The sequence below is a fragment of the Eulemur rufifrons genome, chromosome 25 (genome assembly GCF_041146395.1).
Source record: "Eulemur rufifrons isolate Redbay chromosome 25, OSU_ERuf_1, whole genome shotgun sequence".
NCBI lineage: Eukaryota > Metazoa > Chordata > Mammalia > Primates > Lemuridae > Eulemur > Eulemur rufifrons.
Window position 1 is genome coordinate 6,594,520 of NC_091007.1, and position 19,106 is coordinate 6,613,625.

Consider the following 19,106-nt stretch of genomic DNA (forward strand, 5'->3'; position numbering starts at 1 on the left):
CTCCCTCCCAGCACACAGGTGAGGATTTCCTTTCTTGTGGTGGGGTGGGGGGTTAGGGGCAATGCAAACTCCTCCTAAAACAAAGCAGTTAAACCCTTCTCCCAGGCACCCGACCCGTTTCCATAACACCCTTTATCAAACGGGTTTCCTTTTCACCTTCACATTTATTTGTAATTATGATGCAATTCTAACATTTTCAGGAGATGGAGCTAACCAAATACAGGCATTGTCTAAAATCCGGAGGGGCCGTGAATAATGAAGGGGTCGTGAATGAAGGCTCCTTACAAGGCTTCATTCTAAAGTAAGGACTGTCCGAGATCCACCTGCACTAGTATTTGGAGCTCTGATTACAACACTTGGCTGGGCAAGACTCCTTCCAGAAACATTTATGAAAGAGTAAGTGCGCTCACATCATGTGGTCCCAGCAAAACCTCCGGACTACTGTGGGCCAAAGTAGCTCCACTTTTTCACACTGGAAGAACCTGCTGGTTCAGCCATCCCTGAGCACGGAAATTGGTTTTCCTAACCACCCACCCATCCAGTTTTTTTTTTCTAAACTCTGTAACTCATACAGGGACTAACCCTTGCCAAAAAGGCCCTTCTAACTGTCCCATTCTGGTCATCAATTTGCCCCATCGCATCTTACCCCTGATGGGAGACTAGTTCCACCCACACAGCTCCTTGCTTCTGCCCTGAGTCACCTGTGACAATCTGCTTGCATCCCCCATGCCACGGGGTCACACAACAAAACCACACTGGTGATGACTCTTTACATTATCTTGAAAGCTCCGATTCTAACATCCAATTGGTGTATGCTGAAGATTTCTGAATACGCCAGCAGCAACCACCATGGTCTTCCACCATGAAAAGGGGCTGATAAGAAAAAATGATGGGGGGGGGAAAAAAACGTGTCTCTGCCTTTTCAGGCAGTAATTTAAACCCCCAAACTTGAAATCAAGATCAAAAAGTTCCAAATTGATTAATAACGAAAATTACTAAACCATCAAAACTGCTGATGTCGTAAACAAAATTCGTCAACAGCCACTAAGAATTCATTAAAAGTAAATTTATTGTTTGTTTGGGGAAAAAAAAAAACAACTGTGCAATATGTGCTGTTCAAGACATTTTTGAATCGGGTTTGTTGTTCATCTCTTCTCGGGCTTCAGTTTGGCAAGGCTAAACGAGAAACACGGTACAGACACACAGTTAGTACGTACAGGTAAGGACAGCAACAACTCGTGTTTGTCAGTCTCTCACAAGCTTAAGACGTGCAATCCAAACGACAACATTTAGTGTGAAAATTTGATCTTGCTCGTTGTGGTCTGAAAACAGTCATAGTCTAAAAAAGGAAAACACAGCAGTGTATCTGATTTCTACCAAACAGAGTTTCAAACTAAATCATCTATTTCCTCTTACATAACAGAATAAAACAATGCTGCCGGGCCCCAGGTAATCATTTTAAAAGTAACTGGAGGATTTAGTTGTACTGGAAAAACATTATTCGTGCTTCAGCTATCCATGGCGATAGGTCCTCAGCTATCGCATACGGACAAGAGCAAGACACAATCTGAAACACGTACGATGAGGCCACTTGTAAGGACCTTCGGTTCCAACAGTTACAGTTTAAATTTCGCAGCAAAGCAATATCAAACTGCACTCACTCTAGGGCTGGGGGGCGGGGGGAAACCCTGGAACTGATCATTTTAAATTCTTCATATATAAGAACATGGGATTTTATTATCTTGCCGGTTATTTCAAATTGGAGATGAAAACTAAGGTAAAAACATGTCACTCAAATGCTGTTGCTTTCCCTTAAGAACAAACACATTTAGAACATTAATCAACACATCTCCTTCCTTCTAAAGTACATACTTAGTTCCCTCTTCATTGACAATTTCATGTAACTGCAGAATTCTCAGAAATCCCTTACCAGTGTCAAGTTGGAATGGCCAAGACTTGAGATCCCCTCCCTCCCTCTGCCCTGCCCTGTACAGGCAGAACGATCACATGCGCAAGTCGTGTTTACCTGTTTTGTAAGCACCCTCAGGTTTCTTAGACACAAAGCCATTTTAATTAAGGCAACAGGAGCTCTTTATGTGCAAAAGAAGATGTAGGATGTACAAGGAGAAATTAATACGAACATGAAACACTTTACATTTGTTATTTGATGCCTTATAGATTGAAATTTGGGATTGAAAACTTGCAATGAAGACAGCTTGTGCACTTCATATACTCCATAATTTATCAACAGAAGAGTGATTCATAAGACTCACAACATTCTTTCCTAGAGCTGTTTATCAATAATTGAATCATTTTTGTGACTCCCATTCCATGTGTGAAACAGAAAACCATGTCGTCTGTATATGCCGATGACTAAAAATACCTATGCAAGGTACCATCATTTCCTCTGGTACAATTTTTAAGATAGGGGCCCATCCATTTGGCCCTCCTCATATTTAACCAAAAAAGCACAGACCACCTGCAGAGGTCGAAATAGTATATGTGTTGCAGTGGGGGTTGGGGGTAGGATGGTAGGGCATTTATTTAGAAAGCTAGACTCCCAATATCTAATGTCGTTTACCCTTAGTCTGCTCTTGTTATCTGAATCACAAAATAGAAACAAAAACTTAACACACACAGACACACTCCTGCTTTGTACTTTAGACCTGTACCGGCCTGTCACATTTGAACATTTTCCAAACTGTTCTAAGACAGGTATAGGTACATACTTGTCCTGATCAAGCTATTTATAAGCAACACTGCTAAGGAAATCACACACTATTCTCTTTAAAAGAATAAAGAGAAAAGGAAGAGACTAATTTTAAAATCTTACTGTATTCCCCTGTTAACAACAACAACAAAAAGAGATAACATAAGGTGACATAAAAGTATCAACCTGAAGATATATTAGTTTCAAATAATCAGATCCAGTAGGCATAGAGGGTCCTTGAAAAAGTTTTAAAAACTCTGACACTCTTAAAGCTAAGAGTCTTCTCAAACACTAATGGCGTGTAATGGTGCTGTGAAGGGTGGAGCATGAACCAACACCCAATAAAACAAACAGCTTCCTTTATGTGTAATAGATGATTCTCAGCTCATTTCATGGAGCAGTATTTGGCGAGCTTCAACACTTCCCCAAAGGGCTGACGCAGCAGTTTGCAATTAGATAAAACCCAACCATGTCCAGGTGTCATAGTCAAGATGCTGTAATTCTGCCCAAAGACATATTTACATTCTAGATGAGGTGGTGTATGTTGCTCTCCGGGGAGAAAAACTGTTTTATGAAATGCACAGACTTCCATGGTACACATACTCCCACCATAGCGATTTTCAGCTACCAGCATGATGTCACTAAACATGGAACTGGAGAGAGCTGCATAGTACCCACCAGTCCACAGTGTCAGCATCATGCCCATACAATAGGTGTAAATAGTCTCAAAATCAGAGACGGTAGTAAACATCCTTAGGAAGTGATGCATTTTGAGCATCAATTACCTTTTTAAGATAATTTATTTCATTTTTAATAATGGCCGTGTTTAACAACAAGAACAATTGGCTCTCCAAAGCCAATGTGAGCTGATTCTAGCAAACCACTGATGCCACATACCCAGTAAAGTGTAGATGGGCATGATTTTCATACCAGCCAGTCTTAAACACCGGTAGAACACTTGCTTAATTTTTAGAAGAAGCCTTCAGCCCCTGCACCTGAACATAGAATCTGATGTTCAAAACTATGAAGGGTCAACTCCTCCATCACACAGCTGGCATTAGTCACCAGTGATGGGCACAGTCTATAGATTTAGATCTAGAGAAACATCATGTAGTGTTTGACAGGACTTTTAGCAGAAAAAGTATTGTGTTGCTCTTCAAAGGTCCTTTGGAGATAATATACATTTTCTCCAAAGTCCCCAACTCCTCTGTCCCCAAATAGAAAAGCTCCACCGTAGACCTCTCATCTGGAGTTGCAAGTTTCAGAAAAAGATCATTTATAATTAATGTAATTCTAAGACACTAGAAGTTTATTTTTTTATCCCGAGACAGGAACAGAGAACCATATCTATCAGATAAATGTTGGTGATGAATGAAAACTATGAGCTTTCACTAAGACATCAGGAGAGCACCCACAGGTCACAGGGCAAGTTGCTCTCAATTCTTACTCTCTAATGTAAAGACAGTAGCACAAATTCCTTACAACTTAATTGGTGGGCAGCAGCCTTTTTTCTGTGCACTCTGTAAGCATCAGTTTATGAACTGTCAGTTTGCATGTATGGAATGAAAAGCCCCCTGGCTAACACAAAAACTCAAACTGAAGTGGCAGTTAGAGTCATTTCATCCTGTAAGATTCTTGGACATGGAATGTAATAAAGAAAGAGGATCTGACTGAGAACGCATTCAGAAGGAACAGTATATAAACAAGCAAAGCTCTAATGGACAACTATGAAAATCCCAATGTTCTGAAGCACTGGGAGACAGAAATCCAATCCTATTTAAATAAGAAAATAGTGCTCAGAGGCCAGATTTTGTGTTCATGTAAGTCTATAGTCACTTTCCTTCTTCCCTGCACTTGGCTTGATCAGACATCTACGGAACACATCTGTTGTCCGTGTAGCCTTCACGCTGGGCCACGATTCCAGGACTTTCCAGGCCTGACTTAATCTATAGCTCCCTGAGTTATTGAGGTCAACCTCACGATTATAAATCAAGGAAGTCTATGAAAATGAAAACTCTTGTTCACATTCCGCAATTAAAAGAAAGTTAAAAGGAGGGGATTCATAACACAGGATAACTACTTTTTGAAAAGTCAAGTGGCTGTGCGGTATGTTTTCAATTTTAAACCGTCATCTTGATATGTTTAGGGATTTAATTTATGGAACAATCAAGCAATCTTTATATTTAACATTAAATGCCCGAATATTATAAATCACCTTAGACGAACATTTATGGGAGAGTTTCAGTGCAACTTCTGAACAACTTGTCACTTTTATTGTATAGCGATGATTTGTAAAAAATGATATGCTAAGTAATCCTAGAGTATAATTTAGCGACACAAAAACAACTGTCAAGAGACAGCCAGAGATTACACTTAATGAAATCTTTACAGACTGAAGTAATAAGTATTAAATTAATCAACACAGCTTAATTGAAGATCTATTTGTAACATTTTTTATTAGAGTTGTTATTAACGAACCTTTAAATGCTACCACTAACTTGAGCTCTGTGTTAAATTTAAATAATGAACCATTGTTCACACACACAAAAAAGAACAAACAGTGCTTTAATAGCCCTTTGTCTCACTGGGGCTTTTACTCTTATGCATAACTAAGATATAGAGGAGTCCCTCCTTCCTCCCAACAGTTATTTACACAGTTGGCAAGATATCATCTTCAAGGCTGCTAAAATGGTCTGCAATACTTCCAGTGAAATCGTTAAGAAAGTAAAAATGTAGCAGCTGGAAATTATACATGAATTTTGAGTAACCTCGAAGACAGTGTTTTCTAATCTGTGTTTTCAGTACTTTTTATTTTACTTTTTTTTTTTTTGTTGTTGGAGACAAGGGTCTCTCTATGTTGCCCAGGCTGGACACAAGCGATCCTCCTGCCTCGGGCTCACAAGTAGCTGGGACTACAGGTGTGCGCCACCACACCGGCTTTTATTATTTTTTTGTTACTCTCGCGCTCATGTATGTTTAGGGAAGCTCTGGTTTGCACCGGTCAAGACTTACCTGAACATGTCGCCCAAGCCCTTGAGCATTCCTTTCTTGGCTTTCATTTTATCCTTCTCCTTATCTCTCTCTTTCTTCCTCTCTTTTCCAGTTTTATCCTTTTTCCTATCGGTCCTGTCACCTTTCTCTTGGTTTCCGTTCATGTGTCTCTCCAGAGAGTGGGAAGGCTGATCGCTGGCTGTGGATACTGACTCTCTCCCTGATCTTGAACTTTCTTCTGTGTCTTCTTCCACTTGGAAGGAAAGAGAGGAAGGGGGGGGGGAAAAAGGAACACAGTGAACCAAAGCAACAAACATAAAGAAACTAAAATATACATGAGGACTTTACTTTCTCATACGTTTTCTGCAGTATGGCCCTGCCATCAACACGGATGGCAATGCTGTCTAATTCTGGGTGGAGCTGGAATGCACTACGTGATGTGGATACCTCCTGCACACACGTGTGTTCCTCTGGGAAGACGGTGTGCCAAGCAAGAGCAAAAGAGAAGCAGCGCTCTGGCCGGATGCTGCTGCACGCACAGCAACACCCTTCAGGCTATAGATCGTGCGCTGGTGGGCGGCCCAGCATGGTCTCGTTACACGGGGCAGACCTCTAAGGGTCCTGTGCGCTATCTTTGCAAAGTGAAAATAAAGGGAAGGAGGAACCCCTCCCCAAGCACTTCCTTTCTTCTTGGGTAAGGTTAAGATAGACACACTTTGGCCTCTTGTTAATTTGCTAAACTACACCAAAGTCAGCACAAGGATTTCTTTCCTCGAGCTCCCAGATATATGTCCACTTATGATTTCTGCACACTGAAGAGTGGATTTTTTGGCTTCCAGCTACAACAGATCTTCACAGCCTCTGTAACTTTTCTTTGCACAAGGCGAACATCAGAGGTGAAGCCTACTGTATGCCTTAATCCTAAACAATTGTGCATGCCCATCTGCACCATGGCAGCCGAACAGAGGTGGATGGAGCCATGAAAAACAGTAAATTAATAACTGCGCTCCTCCGGACTCTGTAGATAAAAGATCTACTTAGTGATAACAATGTTCCGTTCCTTGAACCAATGTTTAGTAAGCACATCGTCTAAGGGTACTTCATTACCTCCAACTTTCTGCACTTGAAAGAATTACCAGTAACTGAAGTAGGCTTCCGCCCACCAAGAGAACTTTAAGAATTTGTCTATTAAGCAAGAAGCACTGATGCACGTATTAACAGCCATTCTCAGAAATCTTTTCTGAGATTAATCGCCTCAAGTTGTCCTCCAGATACAGTAAGAATTATCGGGGCTTCAGGTTACTCCTCGAATTCTGAGGTCATTTTTCTCTTTCCAGCATCAACAAAGAAAGTATGGATGGATGTTGTTGAGCCTCTTGTAACACAGTGCTAAAGAGAACAATTAGGTCCCTTCCTAATCCTTTGCAAAGAACTGACCTCCAAGTCAAGTTCATGTATCTGCAAGTAAAATCCAGTCTCCTCTCTCCAACAGCAAGGGACACTCGAATTAGCAACACACAATGCCAAGGGCATAAGAAGATTGGCTGAAACAATCCCAATCTCTTGGTTTTCTGTTATTAAACCCTTACAAATCTGAAAAGAATTATATGAAATGATGGCATAGCCATGACCACGTAATATAGTTTTGTTTTTTTTTTAAAAAAAACTGTAGGACTCTAGGACTGGCAGGCAACCATATCAATGACTTTAGAACAGCTGATCTCCCTCTGTACTGGGGTTTGTTTAACTGTGAGCCACCCTCTTCTAAATGACTTTGTGGCTTTTAGGAAATTTGTTTTCCTATCAATTAATATTAACATATAAATACTAATTGTGCAGATTGGTTAGAGGAAGCCATTTACAACTTTCAGATTCACATAGTTAATGAAAGTCCACAGTCTTACAAATACTGCCGAGTGAAGGCTGTGATTCTTTTCTGGCATACACAGAGCAGGGAAAGAATAACCTGGCACCTGGCCCAAGGGCTTGCTAATTATGCGTAGCCTTTTCAAAGGAGAGCTCCCCAAAATAATGTAAATATAGGGTAAGCAAGACTTGCAGCACGTTACCAACACCCTTGAACATGCCTATGTTCTGTCTTGCTTGCAAACCACTACTTTGACCTTTGAGATAATTGACCAAATCATTACAAAACAATTTTCAAAAGTTCTTGCAAGCTGTAAAAACCTAGGTCTGTTAGTATACCCAAATCAGATAAATGGATGCTAATGAATTTTTTACAATTCCTACATGGAAACCTCCTTTCGTCTCTACTTTCATACCTCTAGATATTAATATAATTTTTTATTATTGCACTTCTCAGATGGTATCTCAAACATGTCTCTCCCCCTTTCTTTAAGCTCCTAAACTGAGGGCGGCCAGGCAAACAGCAGGTGCTCATAAATGGTTGTGGAATTGCAAGACTATTGGTAAAATCTGACTCATGACTTTATCCCAACCAATCTTCTACCCAGTTTCTAGGTGCTACCATTCTTCTGTCTTCAGAAAACGCCTACGCTGCTCTAACGAAGCCCCACAAACAGGCCACGACCCAACTACAGTAACACCAACAGCTCCCGCTGTACTTGATACAGCACCAGTTGGTTTCTGCTGTATTTTAGGCTATTATTGTTAGTGCTGTATGTATCATCTAATGGACTTTATGACCCTCGACAATGTCTGAAACCATAAACAAAACAATGAGCTCCATAAATGTAAATGACTCAGTCTTTCGCAGCAGCCATTATCATAAATCATGAATGGAAGTATCAGTAGCGATTCTGGTAGTTTTCTGCCTAATAGTTTTGGCAGAAGTTCAAGGGGCATATGTCTGATCTTGGCTCGGTAACAGAAAGAAGGCAGCGCCTTCACAACTCACTATATGCTGAAGTCAGATGTGTTGCCAATTCTTTTCATAGTCACAATAATTTTCTGGTGTATGGAATGCAACTTATTTTCTAAATTGGGTGACGTAAAGTTAGTATCAAATCATTTATTAACTTCAGGTTTTTATAACCTCATTTTATAAAATCAAAACCCCCACCCCCAGTTTCTTGCCTCAAGGAAGCGGACTGTTTAAAATGATACTTGCACATTTGAGAATTCTTTTTGCTTGTTCTGAACATTCTAATTTAGATAATACATTGTCACAGAAACTCTTCTGGGGGTGTACTGATTTAACTAATCTCTTTGAATGCCAAGTAATTAAAAATATTTAGCAATATGTAGCTTCATATGTACAAACATAAGATGTTCTTTTAGGGTATCGCACTATATATGCTTCAAACTTTGAAATTAATCAATAGAGAAAAATAAGAATCTCTCACTTTACCCTGCCTCTATGCAGAAATACTGTGGTTTTTTAAAAGCTCAAATAAATTGGTTATCCATGCTTAATTTTTGAAAACTATGTATATTTTTAAGATCACTGATACATTAGCCGAATTTCAAGTTTGAAAACCAATCTTTGTATGTTTGATGCTAGCTATATAAGGTAAGTCAGAATTTTTATTCCCTTAAACTAAGAAAACACAAAATACTCATATAGACAATTTTTGAAATAAGAAAAGTACTAGTAATATTAACATATTAGCCTGATCTATTATGTTCATATAGTGAATACAATGCAAGAACTAATCATAAACCTATATTTAGATAGTTTACTATTTTAAATGCTATATAAATTTTGATTTTTTCTCTTTAATTCTGCTCAATTTTACAGATTATTTGCTTTCTTTCTGAAGGTAGCTTGCACAAAGAAAGATAATTATCTCCTTCCAAATAAATAGAAATTTCTATTTTTGACAACGAATCTGCCTGTTTGAACCTGCTCTATGCACCAAACTATCAGCTACTTTCTCCTGTGATTACCTATAACGACGAGTACTTTCGAGTTTCTTTTTTTAAAGAAGGTATAGCATGAAGCTGCTCATTTCCCTTTAATGCAGAACAGTCATTCTGCAATTAAGACATACCTAATTACCATGCTTTCAACAGATGCAAATGTAGCTCAATTAAAATTCTACTCCATGTTACAAATTAAGCTACTCAATTCTGAAAGGTATCATGTTAGGACTGGGTCACCAAGAAGTTTGGAAAGGATCAGGCATTTATGTGTTAATGATTATGGAGGAAATGACTCTGAGTATTAATTGAAGCTCAAAGTTCTACAGCTTCTGCCCTTAAATAAAATACTTCTGTTTAGTCATTACAAACATTTTACTGTCAAAAGTTGACTCTAAGCCACGTGGTCATTAGAGTCCTTTTTTTTTTTTTTTTTTTTTGGTATTAAGAAGCAATGCTACTGTTCATACTGTAATGATCTCTGTTGGGTGCTTACCCAAAAACTATTTCTTACCTCCTTCTTCCTAATGGAACTCTGTGTTTAGGAACACAACGTAGCTCTAAGACATGAAATCATATGGATGCCATACCCCTGTCAACTTGTTAGTCCAAGGTTATTAGACCAAGAATGGCCCAATCAGACAGAACAGACATATCCAATGCTTGGGCAGATGGCCAATTCCCCTCTGTTGGTCATGAAAAAGAAAGTAAAAGCCTCTGAGCCCTGGAATTACCCTGTAGATAGCGGAATTGTGGATAGTGGAGGGGAAAGAGCAGAAAGATGTCGGTTCTCTGATGACACCACTAGACTGTAGAATCAATAATCCCTGAAGCTGCCCAACTTTAGAACTCAGCTACACAGGACAATGCATTTCCTGATGGTTTGGGTTGGTTTGAGGTGGGCTTTCTATTAAATGTAATAGAAAGCATACTAATAGGTACATTTTATAAATCAAACTTCAGAACCGCTGTGGACTATGTTACAGCATTATTTATCCTAAGTGTAAGAGTTAGCAGTTAATGTCATCATTTTAGCCAGCTTGGACAATTTCACTAGATTTAAATGATTTGTTCAGATTTGCTACTCGATTTAAATGACTTGTTCACTATGTATTAACAGAGCTATACAAAGCTAAAATGATAATATAATACTACTTCTTATTTAAAACTCAACAAGTACCCTCCTCTGAAGGCAAGGCCCAAGAAGTATCATTGCTAAATATTTGAATGAATGACCAAATGATGGAACGAATAGCCAGTAATAGGAAGAACTGCCCTTTATTGCTCCGTATTTATAAAGAACTACCCCAGAATTAGGAATACTTAACGACAGAAACATAGATCCAATTTATGGCAATTTACAATTGACTTGAGAAGACAAAGAATCAAACATAAAAACTCTACACAGGATGAACGCGTCTTCACAAGCTACCTTTTTATTTATTTATTTATTTTTTCACAAGCTACCTTTTTAAACCTTAAAGTTAAAATGAGACATGAGTAATGGAAAATTTCACTAGATTTAGTAAATCCCCTGACCACTAGCGATTTTTATTTATTAATGTTAGGTAAAAATACAACACAACAAAAACAAATGAGGACTGGACTCCCAGGCACTGCAAACTCCGGCGTAGGAATTGAGAGAGAGCACTGGGGACATCAATATTATTTTCATTTCTTATTTGAGTTGAATATTTTGACTTTGGAAGAGGAAGAAGGATGTAGGAAATGAACAGCTAGTGATACAGATGGTGTCGAATAACAGGATCTGCCGTTCTGGACTCTGACTTTTAACATTAGAATGATGAGCTCTTGGCAGTAGGAAAACTTCTTTTTTTCTGAATATCAAAAAAAATTACCCCCCTCCGCCCCCACAGACACACAAAGCTGGCATGAAACAGGAAGACTTGAGAACGTTTATACTAATATGTGGGGTGGGAAAACCAAGTGCTATGAAGAACCACCAACAGTATTACTGTGAGTGGGGAAAAAGCTCCCAAGCAATCAGGTGACATTTATTACTGGTACTACCGGGGGGGGGGGGGGGGGGGGGGGTTTAGCAGCTGGAGAAAAGTTCAAACAGATGACTCCTCACACACTCTAAAAATAGGTTTATTTAATTTAAAAAAAAAAAAAAAAAAAAAACCTCTCAGTCTATGTGGGTGGAGGGACAAAAACAATAGGATCGCTCTGCCGACGTCATTACCAAAAAGCATTCTTCACTTTGACTTGACATCCTCAACTTGTCTTTAATCCAATCCCCTAAAGGAAGCAGGTAAAATGCTCCCAAAGATAACGGTAGAATGTCACCTCCCTCCCCACTCCCTTCCCAAGATAATGCTACAGGACAGGCACAAATGAGAGTCATATCCTCAGTTTTCTTAACCTTCGCAAATTTGTTTTTGGTGTCCAATTGATTTTAACATCCAGACTGTGGCCCACAATGGATGCCATTTTCTGTCCATGGTGACAATTTACAGGGAAGCTGACAGCTTTAAAAAAACACACAATTCTGATTGAATGGACTGTCTATACAACCAAAATGAGAGTACTCATAAGCCCTACTGGAGGAATTGCCACTAAAAACTTTATTTCAATCAGGAGGAAGCTTGATGTCAGGGGTATGTGTGAGCCACACACAAAACGTTATTTACGGAATCAAATGAAGAGATTCCAGGCCACCGCTCAGACTTCTATAAGTGAAGAAACAAAAACAAACAAAAATAACATAAAAATGTAAAGGTATGATAAAATAACACACGGCTAGCAATGCTCTACTTTGCCTTTTTTTCTCCCCCTCTTTGAGTAATCAGTATGCCTGTCCCCTAGAAGCCAGCATTCTTAACTGCCAAGAAATACAATCTATACGGGGGGATCCACAGGAACAATCTGATGTTAAAAACATACCTTATACTAAGAAGTCTCAGATGCATTCTATATCATCAGTTGGGGCTTTAGAAAACTAGACTGGTCAGGAAAAAGTTTCTAGAAGTAGAAATATGACAGTCAAATATACACGTTAGAAGGTAGGGGAAAGTTACTGGGGAGAAAGAAGATGCCTCAGGAAGACTGGGCGGTGTGGGCCAGGATGAGCAAAGAGAGGTTTGAGGGATTCTGAGAACAAGGACATGATTGCAGAGCTTACTGGGCAAATCTGGAGACAAGAGGACCAGTTAGGAGGCTCTAAGAGTAACTTCAGATATTAAATAATGAGGGCCCGGGCTAGACTGGAAAGAAGGGGAGAAATTAGATTTCACGAGAGAAAATTAAGCAAGCTTGGTAATGGAGCGGTTACACAGCGAGATGATGATTTCGAGTTTCTGTGCCTGGAAGAGCTTATGAGAGAGATCACGTCATCTTCATCCATCTTTACGCACGAGATGCTGAGCGTGTAGACGCAGTTCCTCCCTTTCCTCTGGCACCGCCAAGCATCACCACTCACGTGGATCACTCGTGCCTGTCCCAGAGTGGATCTCCTTGCCACCAACACTGCTACTCACCATCCCAGCCCAGGTGACCCGTCCTCTACCCCGTGGCCCCAACAAGCACATTCTTACTTGATAATGCTTCAGATGCTTTTTAAGGTCTTTGGGATCAAATGTAAATAATTGAAAATAGGCTGTCACCTGCTGGCTGTCTCCATCCGAAACCTCATTCTTCACTGTGCTTCTCCTCTGCCCCATACACAGCAACCTAATAGAGCTCGCAAGTGTCGCAGCCCACAGGGGGTCCCCATTCCTTATGTTCCATGTGTCCCCATGCACCCACTCAAGACCCTCCAGCAACAGCATGTAACACAAGCAATACCCCTTCTGGGAACCCTTCTCCTGGCCTCTCCCTCCAACTGCACATAGGCTGAGCACTCCCCGTTTGGCGCCATGCTAGCCCGTGCACTACAATGGCACTCAGCCACGTTGCTTAGCAGGGGCTGGTTTACCCACTGGGTTGAATCACCCCCAAGCCCTTGGGAACTCACAGCCTACATATCAGATTTTAGGTACCACGACTCATTAATACACACTTAACTGCATTAGTTTTAATGTAATGGGCCTTCCCATTTGGAAGTGTGCTTGATATTCTGGGAAAAAAAGCACAGGACTAAGAATCAGAAGATACGTATTCTAAGACTCAGTTCCTAAGTGTGATCTTGGTCAAATATTTAAATACTGTTTTGTCTACAAAATGGTTAGGAATGAGGATTCTGTATTTCAAATACTTCAGGTGTGATTTTTCATTGCACTTTGTGCTTAAGTTACTTTTTACCTAGGAAAAGAAATTTTAGCAATAGCTGTGGCTACTTCCCATACACATATCCATACTGCGTTCAGAAACTTCCTAAAACTTAACCACAGCGATTTCTCTTAAACTGCAGGTTTAAGTACACAGATCGGTATAAAATGATCAGATCAGGTTATTCTTCTTACTAGCATTTCAGAATAAATGTTTTTATAGGTCAACTTTAATTACCCATTAAAATGGATTAACCAAATAGGAAATAGTTGACAAAGTACTTTGACTTTCAAATCTAATCCTGAATTGTTTCACAGTAGATTTACTACAATGTAATGGGTTATAATAAAATTAGACTTAGGTTGTTGTTTTTGCTCACATACGTAGTGATGAAAGGTGGCTAGATGTCTGTAAATACTGAGAGCAGAAAATCTGAGCTATCAAATGCAATGTTATTTTGTAGCTAACAAAACAACAAAGTTCCTCTGCAAGCTCTCATATTAGCTGACTTAATAATGTAAATTAGTCTCTTCAAATCTCATACTGCAACCTAAATTATGCATATTTTACAGCAATGCTTTTCTCTAATCTCCTAATAAGAGTGCTATAAGAAAGTACACAAGCTACTGAAAAGCAATGTTTCCAATGCTGCAAGGCATAAAGTTTTCACATTTAAAATTCTAAACTTGATCTATCTTTAAAATCAATAGTTACAATTAATAGGAGATGTTTGGTTTTGCCGTGTTTCACCTCCTCAACCTCAACAAAGAGCACGTACAAAACTGATAACAGGGCTTACAATTTCTGGTGATTTTTAATTATGAAAAATGGGATTATATGTTTTTTCAAAAAGAAAAAAAAAGCAATGTTATTGCATGCATTTTCTTGTAGCAACAGAAACTGATTTATCACGGGGGCTGCAGAAGTCGCTTGCTGAGAGCCAGGCTGGGTATGCAATTTGCATAGAAGAGGGAGCAGATTGTAGATGCCCTGACCTGTCAAACACAGGTAGGGCCTTGGAGATAATGGGTCCCAGAATACAAAGCTCCATCCTGATCCAGACAGACACACACAACACGGAGAGGCCAGATGGATTAAATGAGAGACAAAAACGCTGGCTTCTGCCATCTCCACAGGAAGAACGTAAGTGTTACAGAAGATGACAGATACCAGATACCACATGGATCTCACCCCAGTCTCCTGGCCCCATTGCTGTGCCCGTGCCATGATTTCAGCGCTGCTCAGAAGAGGCAAGACTGTTCGGTGCCATGAAATACGGTCGCCGGGGAGGTGCTCGGCCCAGATGACAAGAGCAGTCAACCATGCCTATCCTACGTGCCTTACTTGTTAAAGGGGAGAAGTGCTACGTGATGCTACAAAGGGAGAGAATGGAGCAGTGCGGGGAACGCCCTGTTCCTCACCAGTCTCCACACGGGGGGTCTCAACAACAGCCCACTCTCTGCCGCAATGTTTGCGGGGTGCACCGTAATCTTACGAAACGTCCTGGGTAACAAAAAAGACAGACTGCCCACACAATGGACCTCCGTTCAGCTCCAGATGCAATGGCGACAGGACAGTTCGATTTAACAGGCAGCTGTAACCGAGTCCTACCACGGTGCAGGAAAGGACCCCCGGCCCCCGAGTCCTGCAGGGCAAAGACAACGGAGAAGGCTGGACACACAGCCAGAGGACGCACTGCTTAGGGACAGGCCCGCAAAGGCAAGGATGCGGGAGCACGGCCACAGCGAGGGAAAGTGTGCAGACTCCTAAAAGGACGGCGTTTAGGAAACTGAAGGAGGGGCTAGCTGAGCCGGACTTCCTCCTCACAACTGGAGGCAGAAAACACCTTTTTTGTCTCTAGTGGTAGGGAAAGCGATAGTCTAATAATTAACAGTAGTAACGCCACCTTTGACAGGCTTTGACAGGGTAAGAAAATCAAAGCGTTTGCTGAGGCACTGAAGGTCTAGTACCTGCAAGGTCCAATGTGGGAGACAACAGATACAGCTAAATGTCACCGCCACCAGGCATCCTGCGTAGGACAGTCTCTCCCCGCACACACACACTGGTGGTGGTTACGCAGGCGCTCACTCATCCACTCGACAAACAGTCCCGGAATCCTCTGATTTGCCAGGCTCTGTGCTTGGTAATACAGATGTGACAGTGTCCCCCCTCTTCCTGCGCCTCACGGCAGGGGAGGGGCTTGCAGGTCGGATGTAGGCAGCCCAGGGAACGGGGACGTAGAATCACGGCACGTTAAAACTAGAAGGGACCTTGGAAACCATCTGAACCAGCAGTCCTGAATCTTTCTGGCACCAGGGACCGATTTCATGGAAGACAATGTTTCCACAGACTGAGGGGGTTGGCTGGGGATGGTTTCGGGATGATTCAAGTGCATTACATTTAGTGTGCACTTTATTTCTATTATTATTACATTGTAATATATAATGAAATAATTACACAACTCACCATAGGTTGGGGACCCCTGATCTAAACTATGTAAGCCTGAACTTTTACAACTTTTTCCTAAAAACTGCAAGCCAACCTTCCAAAGACTAAAATTTACAAAGAATCTCAAATGTATAAAAGGGATTAAAAAAAACAACAGTTGAGGAGGGTGAGGGGTGATGCTGGGGCTTTCCCCACACCCCAATCCCACTGAGGCCCCTTCTCCTGACCAGAAGTCACAACACACAAACTGAAAAATCAACGCTCTGTCTACCGTAGCCTGAATCTTCCATTTCACAGATAACAAAATTAAATCTCAAGCAGTTTAAGTAATTGACCAAAATCCCAAATTGCTTAGACGAATGTGGACTAGGATCCAAGCCACCTGAATCCCACTTCCGTGCTCATCCCACCCTGTGGGTATAATTTCAACAATCCAAACTGGAAAAAAAAAAAATGAAATTTGTAATAGTTGCCTTTCGTTGGCCATATGGAAAGTTCAAGAACAGACTGGTCTGCAAAAAAATAATGAAAGCAAGACTTTTGAAACCTAAGGCAGTTGGTAGTTGTAGGCACAGCGTGTTTTAGGGCCAGTGTATTTCCCAGCTCTTGCCTACAACTTTATCTAAGGATCACAAATTATAATTTGTCTATTTAATTGCTTTTTCTCTTGACCAGAGCTGAGTATTTTTGTCCCCCCAAAGAGGCAGGGGCCCACTCTGTCCCCAGGCTGGAGTGCAGCAGCGTGATCATAGCTCACTGAAGCCTCAAACTCCTGGGTTCGAGCAATCCCCCCCACCTCAGCCTCCTGAGTAACTGGGACTACAGGTGTGCACCATGCCTGGCTAATTTTTTCTAGAAATGGGGTCTCACTATGTTGCCCAAGATGGTCTTGAACTCCTGGTCTCAAGTGATCCTCCTGCCTTGGCCTCCCAAAGGGTTGAGATTACAGGCGTGAGCCAGCATGCGTGGCCAATAAATTTTAACATACTGTTATTTCCCATTAAAAATCTGTTATTTCTCACTAAAAAAGGAAACTAACTTTATATAGAGAAAAAACCAGATGTCCATATCGGTGGGACACTCTGGAGTCTGTCTCTATGGAATTAAAAAACATACCTTTGTGGTCATATGTATTCCATCTCCTGTTGCACATGAAATGAGTGACATATTATGAGAGAAAACTGCATTTTATAAGGGAACTTAACATTTTAACCAGAACAAGAAAAAAATTCAGAAGCATCATAAAATGTAGAGGCTGAAAAAATATACATCAAGGGGCCAAAGTACATCATATATATATGTATATATATGTGTGTATATTTTTTTTTTAAATATACAGCCAGGTCAGAGAGAAGAAAGAACTGTAAGTGTCAAGTAATAGTGACCAGGATGGCACGGAAGCATTATTACTATGGGAGAAAACTCAACAGGGCAGAAAGCTCACATGACTCAGGATCTTGGAGACCATGTTTGGCAGCAAAAATAGGAAATATGTTCTTCATTTGGCAAGAAGAGGCTGCATATATTTGAAATCACTGGCTGATCACAGTGGAAAAACAGTCCCGATTTAGAGGGAGAATTAGGCGGAGGTGGGGAGAAGTGCAGTGACCCTCTCCCCGAGTTCTGCTTTGCATACTGCACTTCGGCACAAACACTCCTCTCCCCAAACACGTTACATGTTACAGGCAAAAAGTATGTATTTCGCTTTAAATCTTCTCAGTGTGATTTTTTTTTAAATTGAAAACTCTTCTCTTTCCCTCTTCTTTAAGTGTATGTGATAGAAGTGGTCCACCCCAATGTTCAATTCCAAGTAATTTACAATCCACACAAATTATCTCTGGTCTCTGCTTTACCTTCACGCTGCGGTGCCTCCAATTTTTCTTACAACAGTAAATGGGCAGAGTCACATTTGAGGTTAAAAAAACTAAAATGTAAATCAGCAGATATGAACAATAGAAGCTAATCAATAAATTTTACTATTAGGATTTCCAAATCCTTTCTCTTCTAAGTAAATGCATTTGTGGAGTTTTTCGTTATTTTTAAATGGAAGGTTTATTTTTATAAATGTTTTACTATAATGCCAGTGAAAGCGCACATTTGTGCATATTTATGTTACTTTTTTCCCCTCCGTATACCAGGGAAAACATATTGCTCATTCATATTGACCTGTGACTTTCAATAATCTTGGTTTAAAATATTTTGCAATTTCAAAATACATGCACACAAGTACACAAACATAGCTTGCTAGTTCAGTTCAAGGAAAGCAAGAGTAATTCCTCAAAGTAAAACAAAAATGTGTTTTTAAGATCACAGATTACTACATACATGCACTGGAGACATCCTATTATAAACACTACAGAGCAGTGTTTTTTAAACATTTGGACCTCAGAATAACTTTATACCCCTAAATATTATTAAGCATGCCAAATAACTTTCTTGAATACAAATTATATCAATATACACTGAATTAAAACTGATAGTTTGGAAATACTAATAACTTTATAAAAACAAAGCCATTTTGGTTTACAGAAACTACATTTTCACAAAAACGATATTTTCTAAAAGCAATCAGTGATTGCTAAAAACAATGGCCCTATTTCATCGTTTTTTTCAAATTTTTCACTTTAATATTGGCTGAAAAGATTCTCGTATCTGCTAGTGCGTTCAATCTAATAACATAAGCAGTATCACGTGACATGCAGCCTCTACAAAACCCCACTGTATACTTGTAAGAGAATAATAGTAAAAGGGCAAATAATATCTTATTATCATGTAAATAGTTTTTAGGCCTGAGACATCTCCCTGAAGAGTCTTAGGATTCCCCCCCTCCCCCCACCCCGGGTTCCCTGGAACACACTTTAAGAACCACTGCTCTACAGCGCTG

The 19,106-nt window shown here is 40.2% G+C and overlaps 1 protein-coding gene across 16 annotated transcripts in view; it reads right to left on the bottom strand.

The window, feature by feature from the left end:
* PARD3 (par-3 family cell polarity regulator) overlaps positions 1-19,106 on the bottom strand; it is a 565,900-nt gene that overhangs the window by 171,793 nt on the left and 375,001 nt on the right. For 13 of the 16 annotated variants that reach the window (XM_069458878.1, XM_069458879.1, XM_069458877.1 and 10 more), the window contains one exon: positions 5,723-5,954. In XM_069458878.1, the coding sequence (XP_069314979.1) occupies positions 5,723-5,954 (232 nt within the window). Of the gene's footprint in view, positions 1-1,051; positions 1,177-5,722; positions 5,955-19,106 lie in introns of those variants that run through there. The other 3 variants (XM_069458882.1, XM_069458881.1, XM_069458880.1) reach the window with 1 other exon arrangement.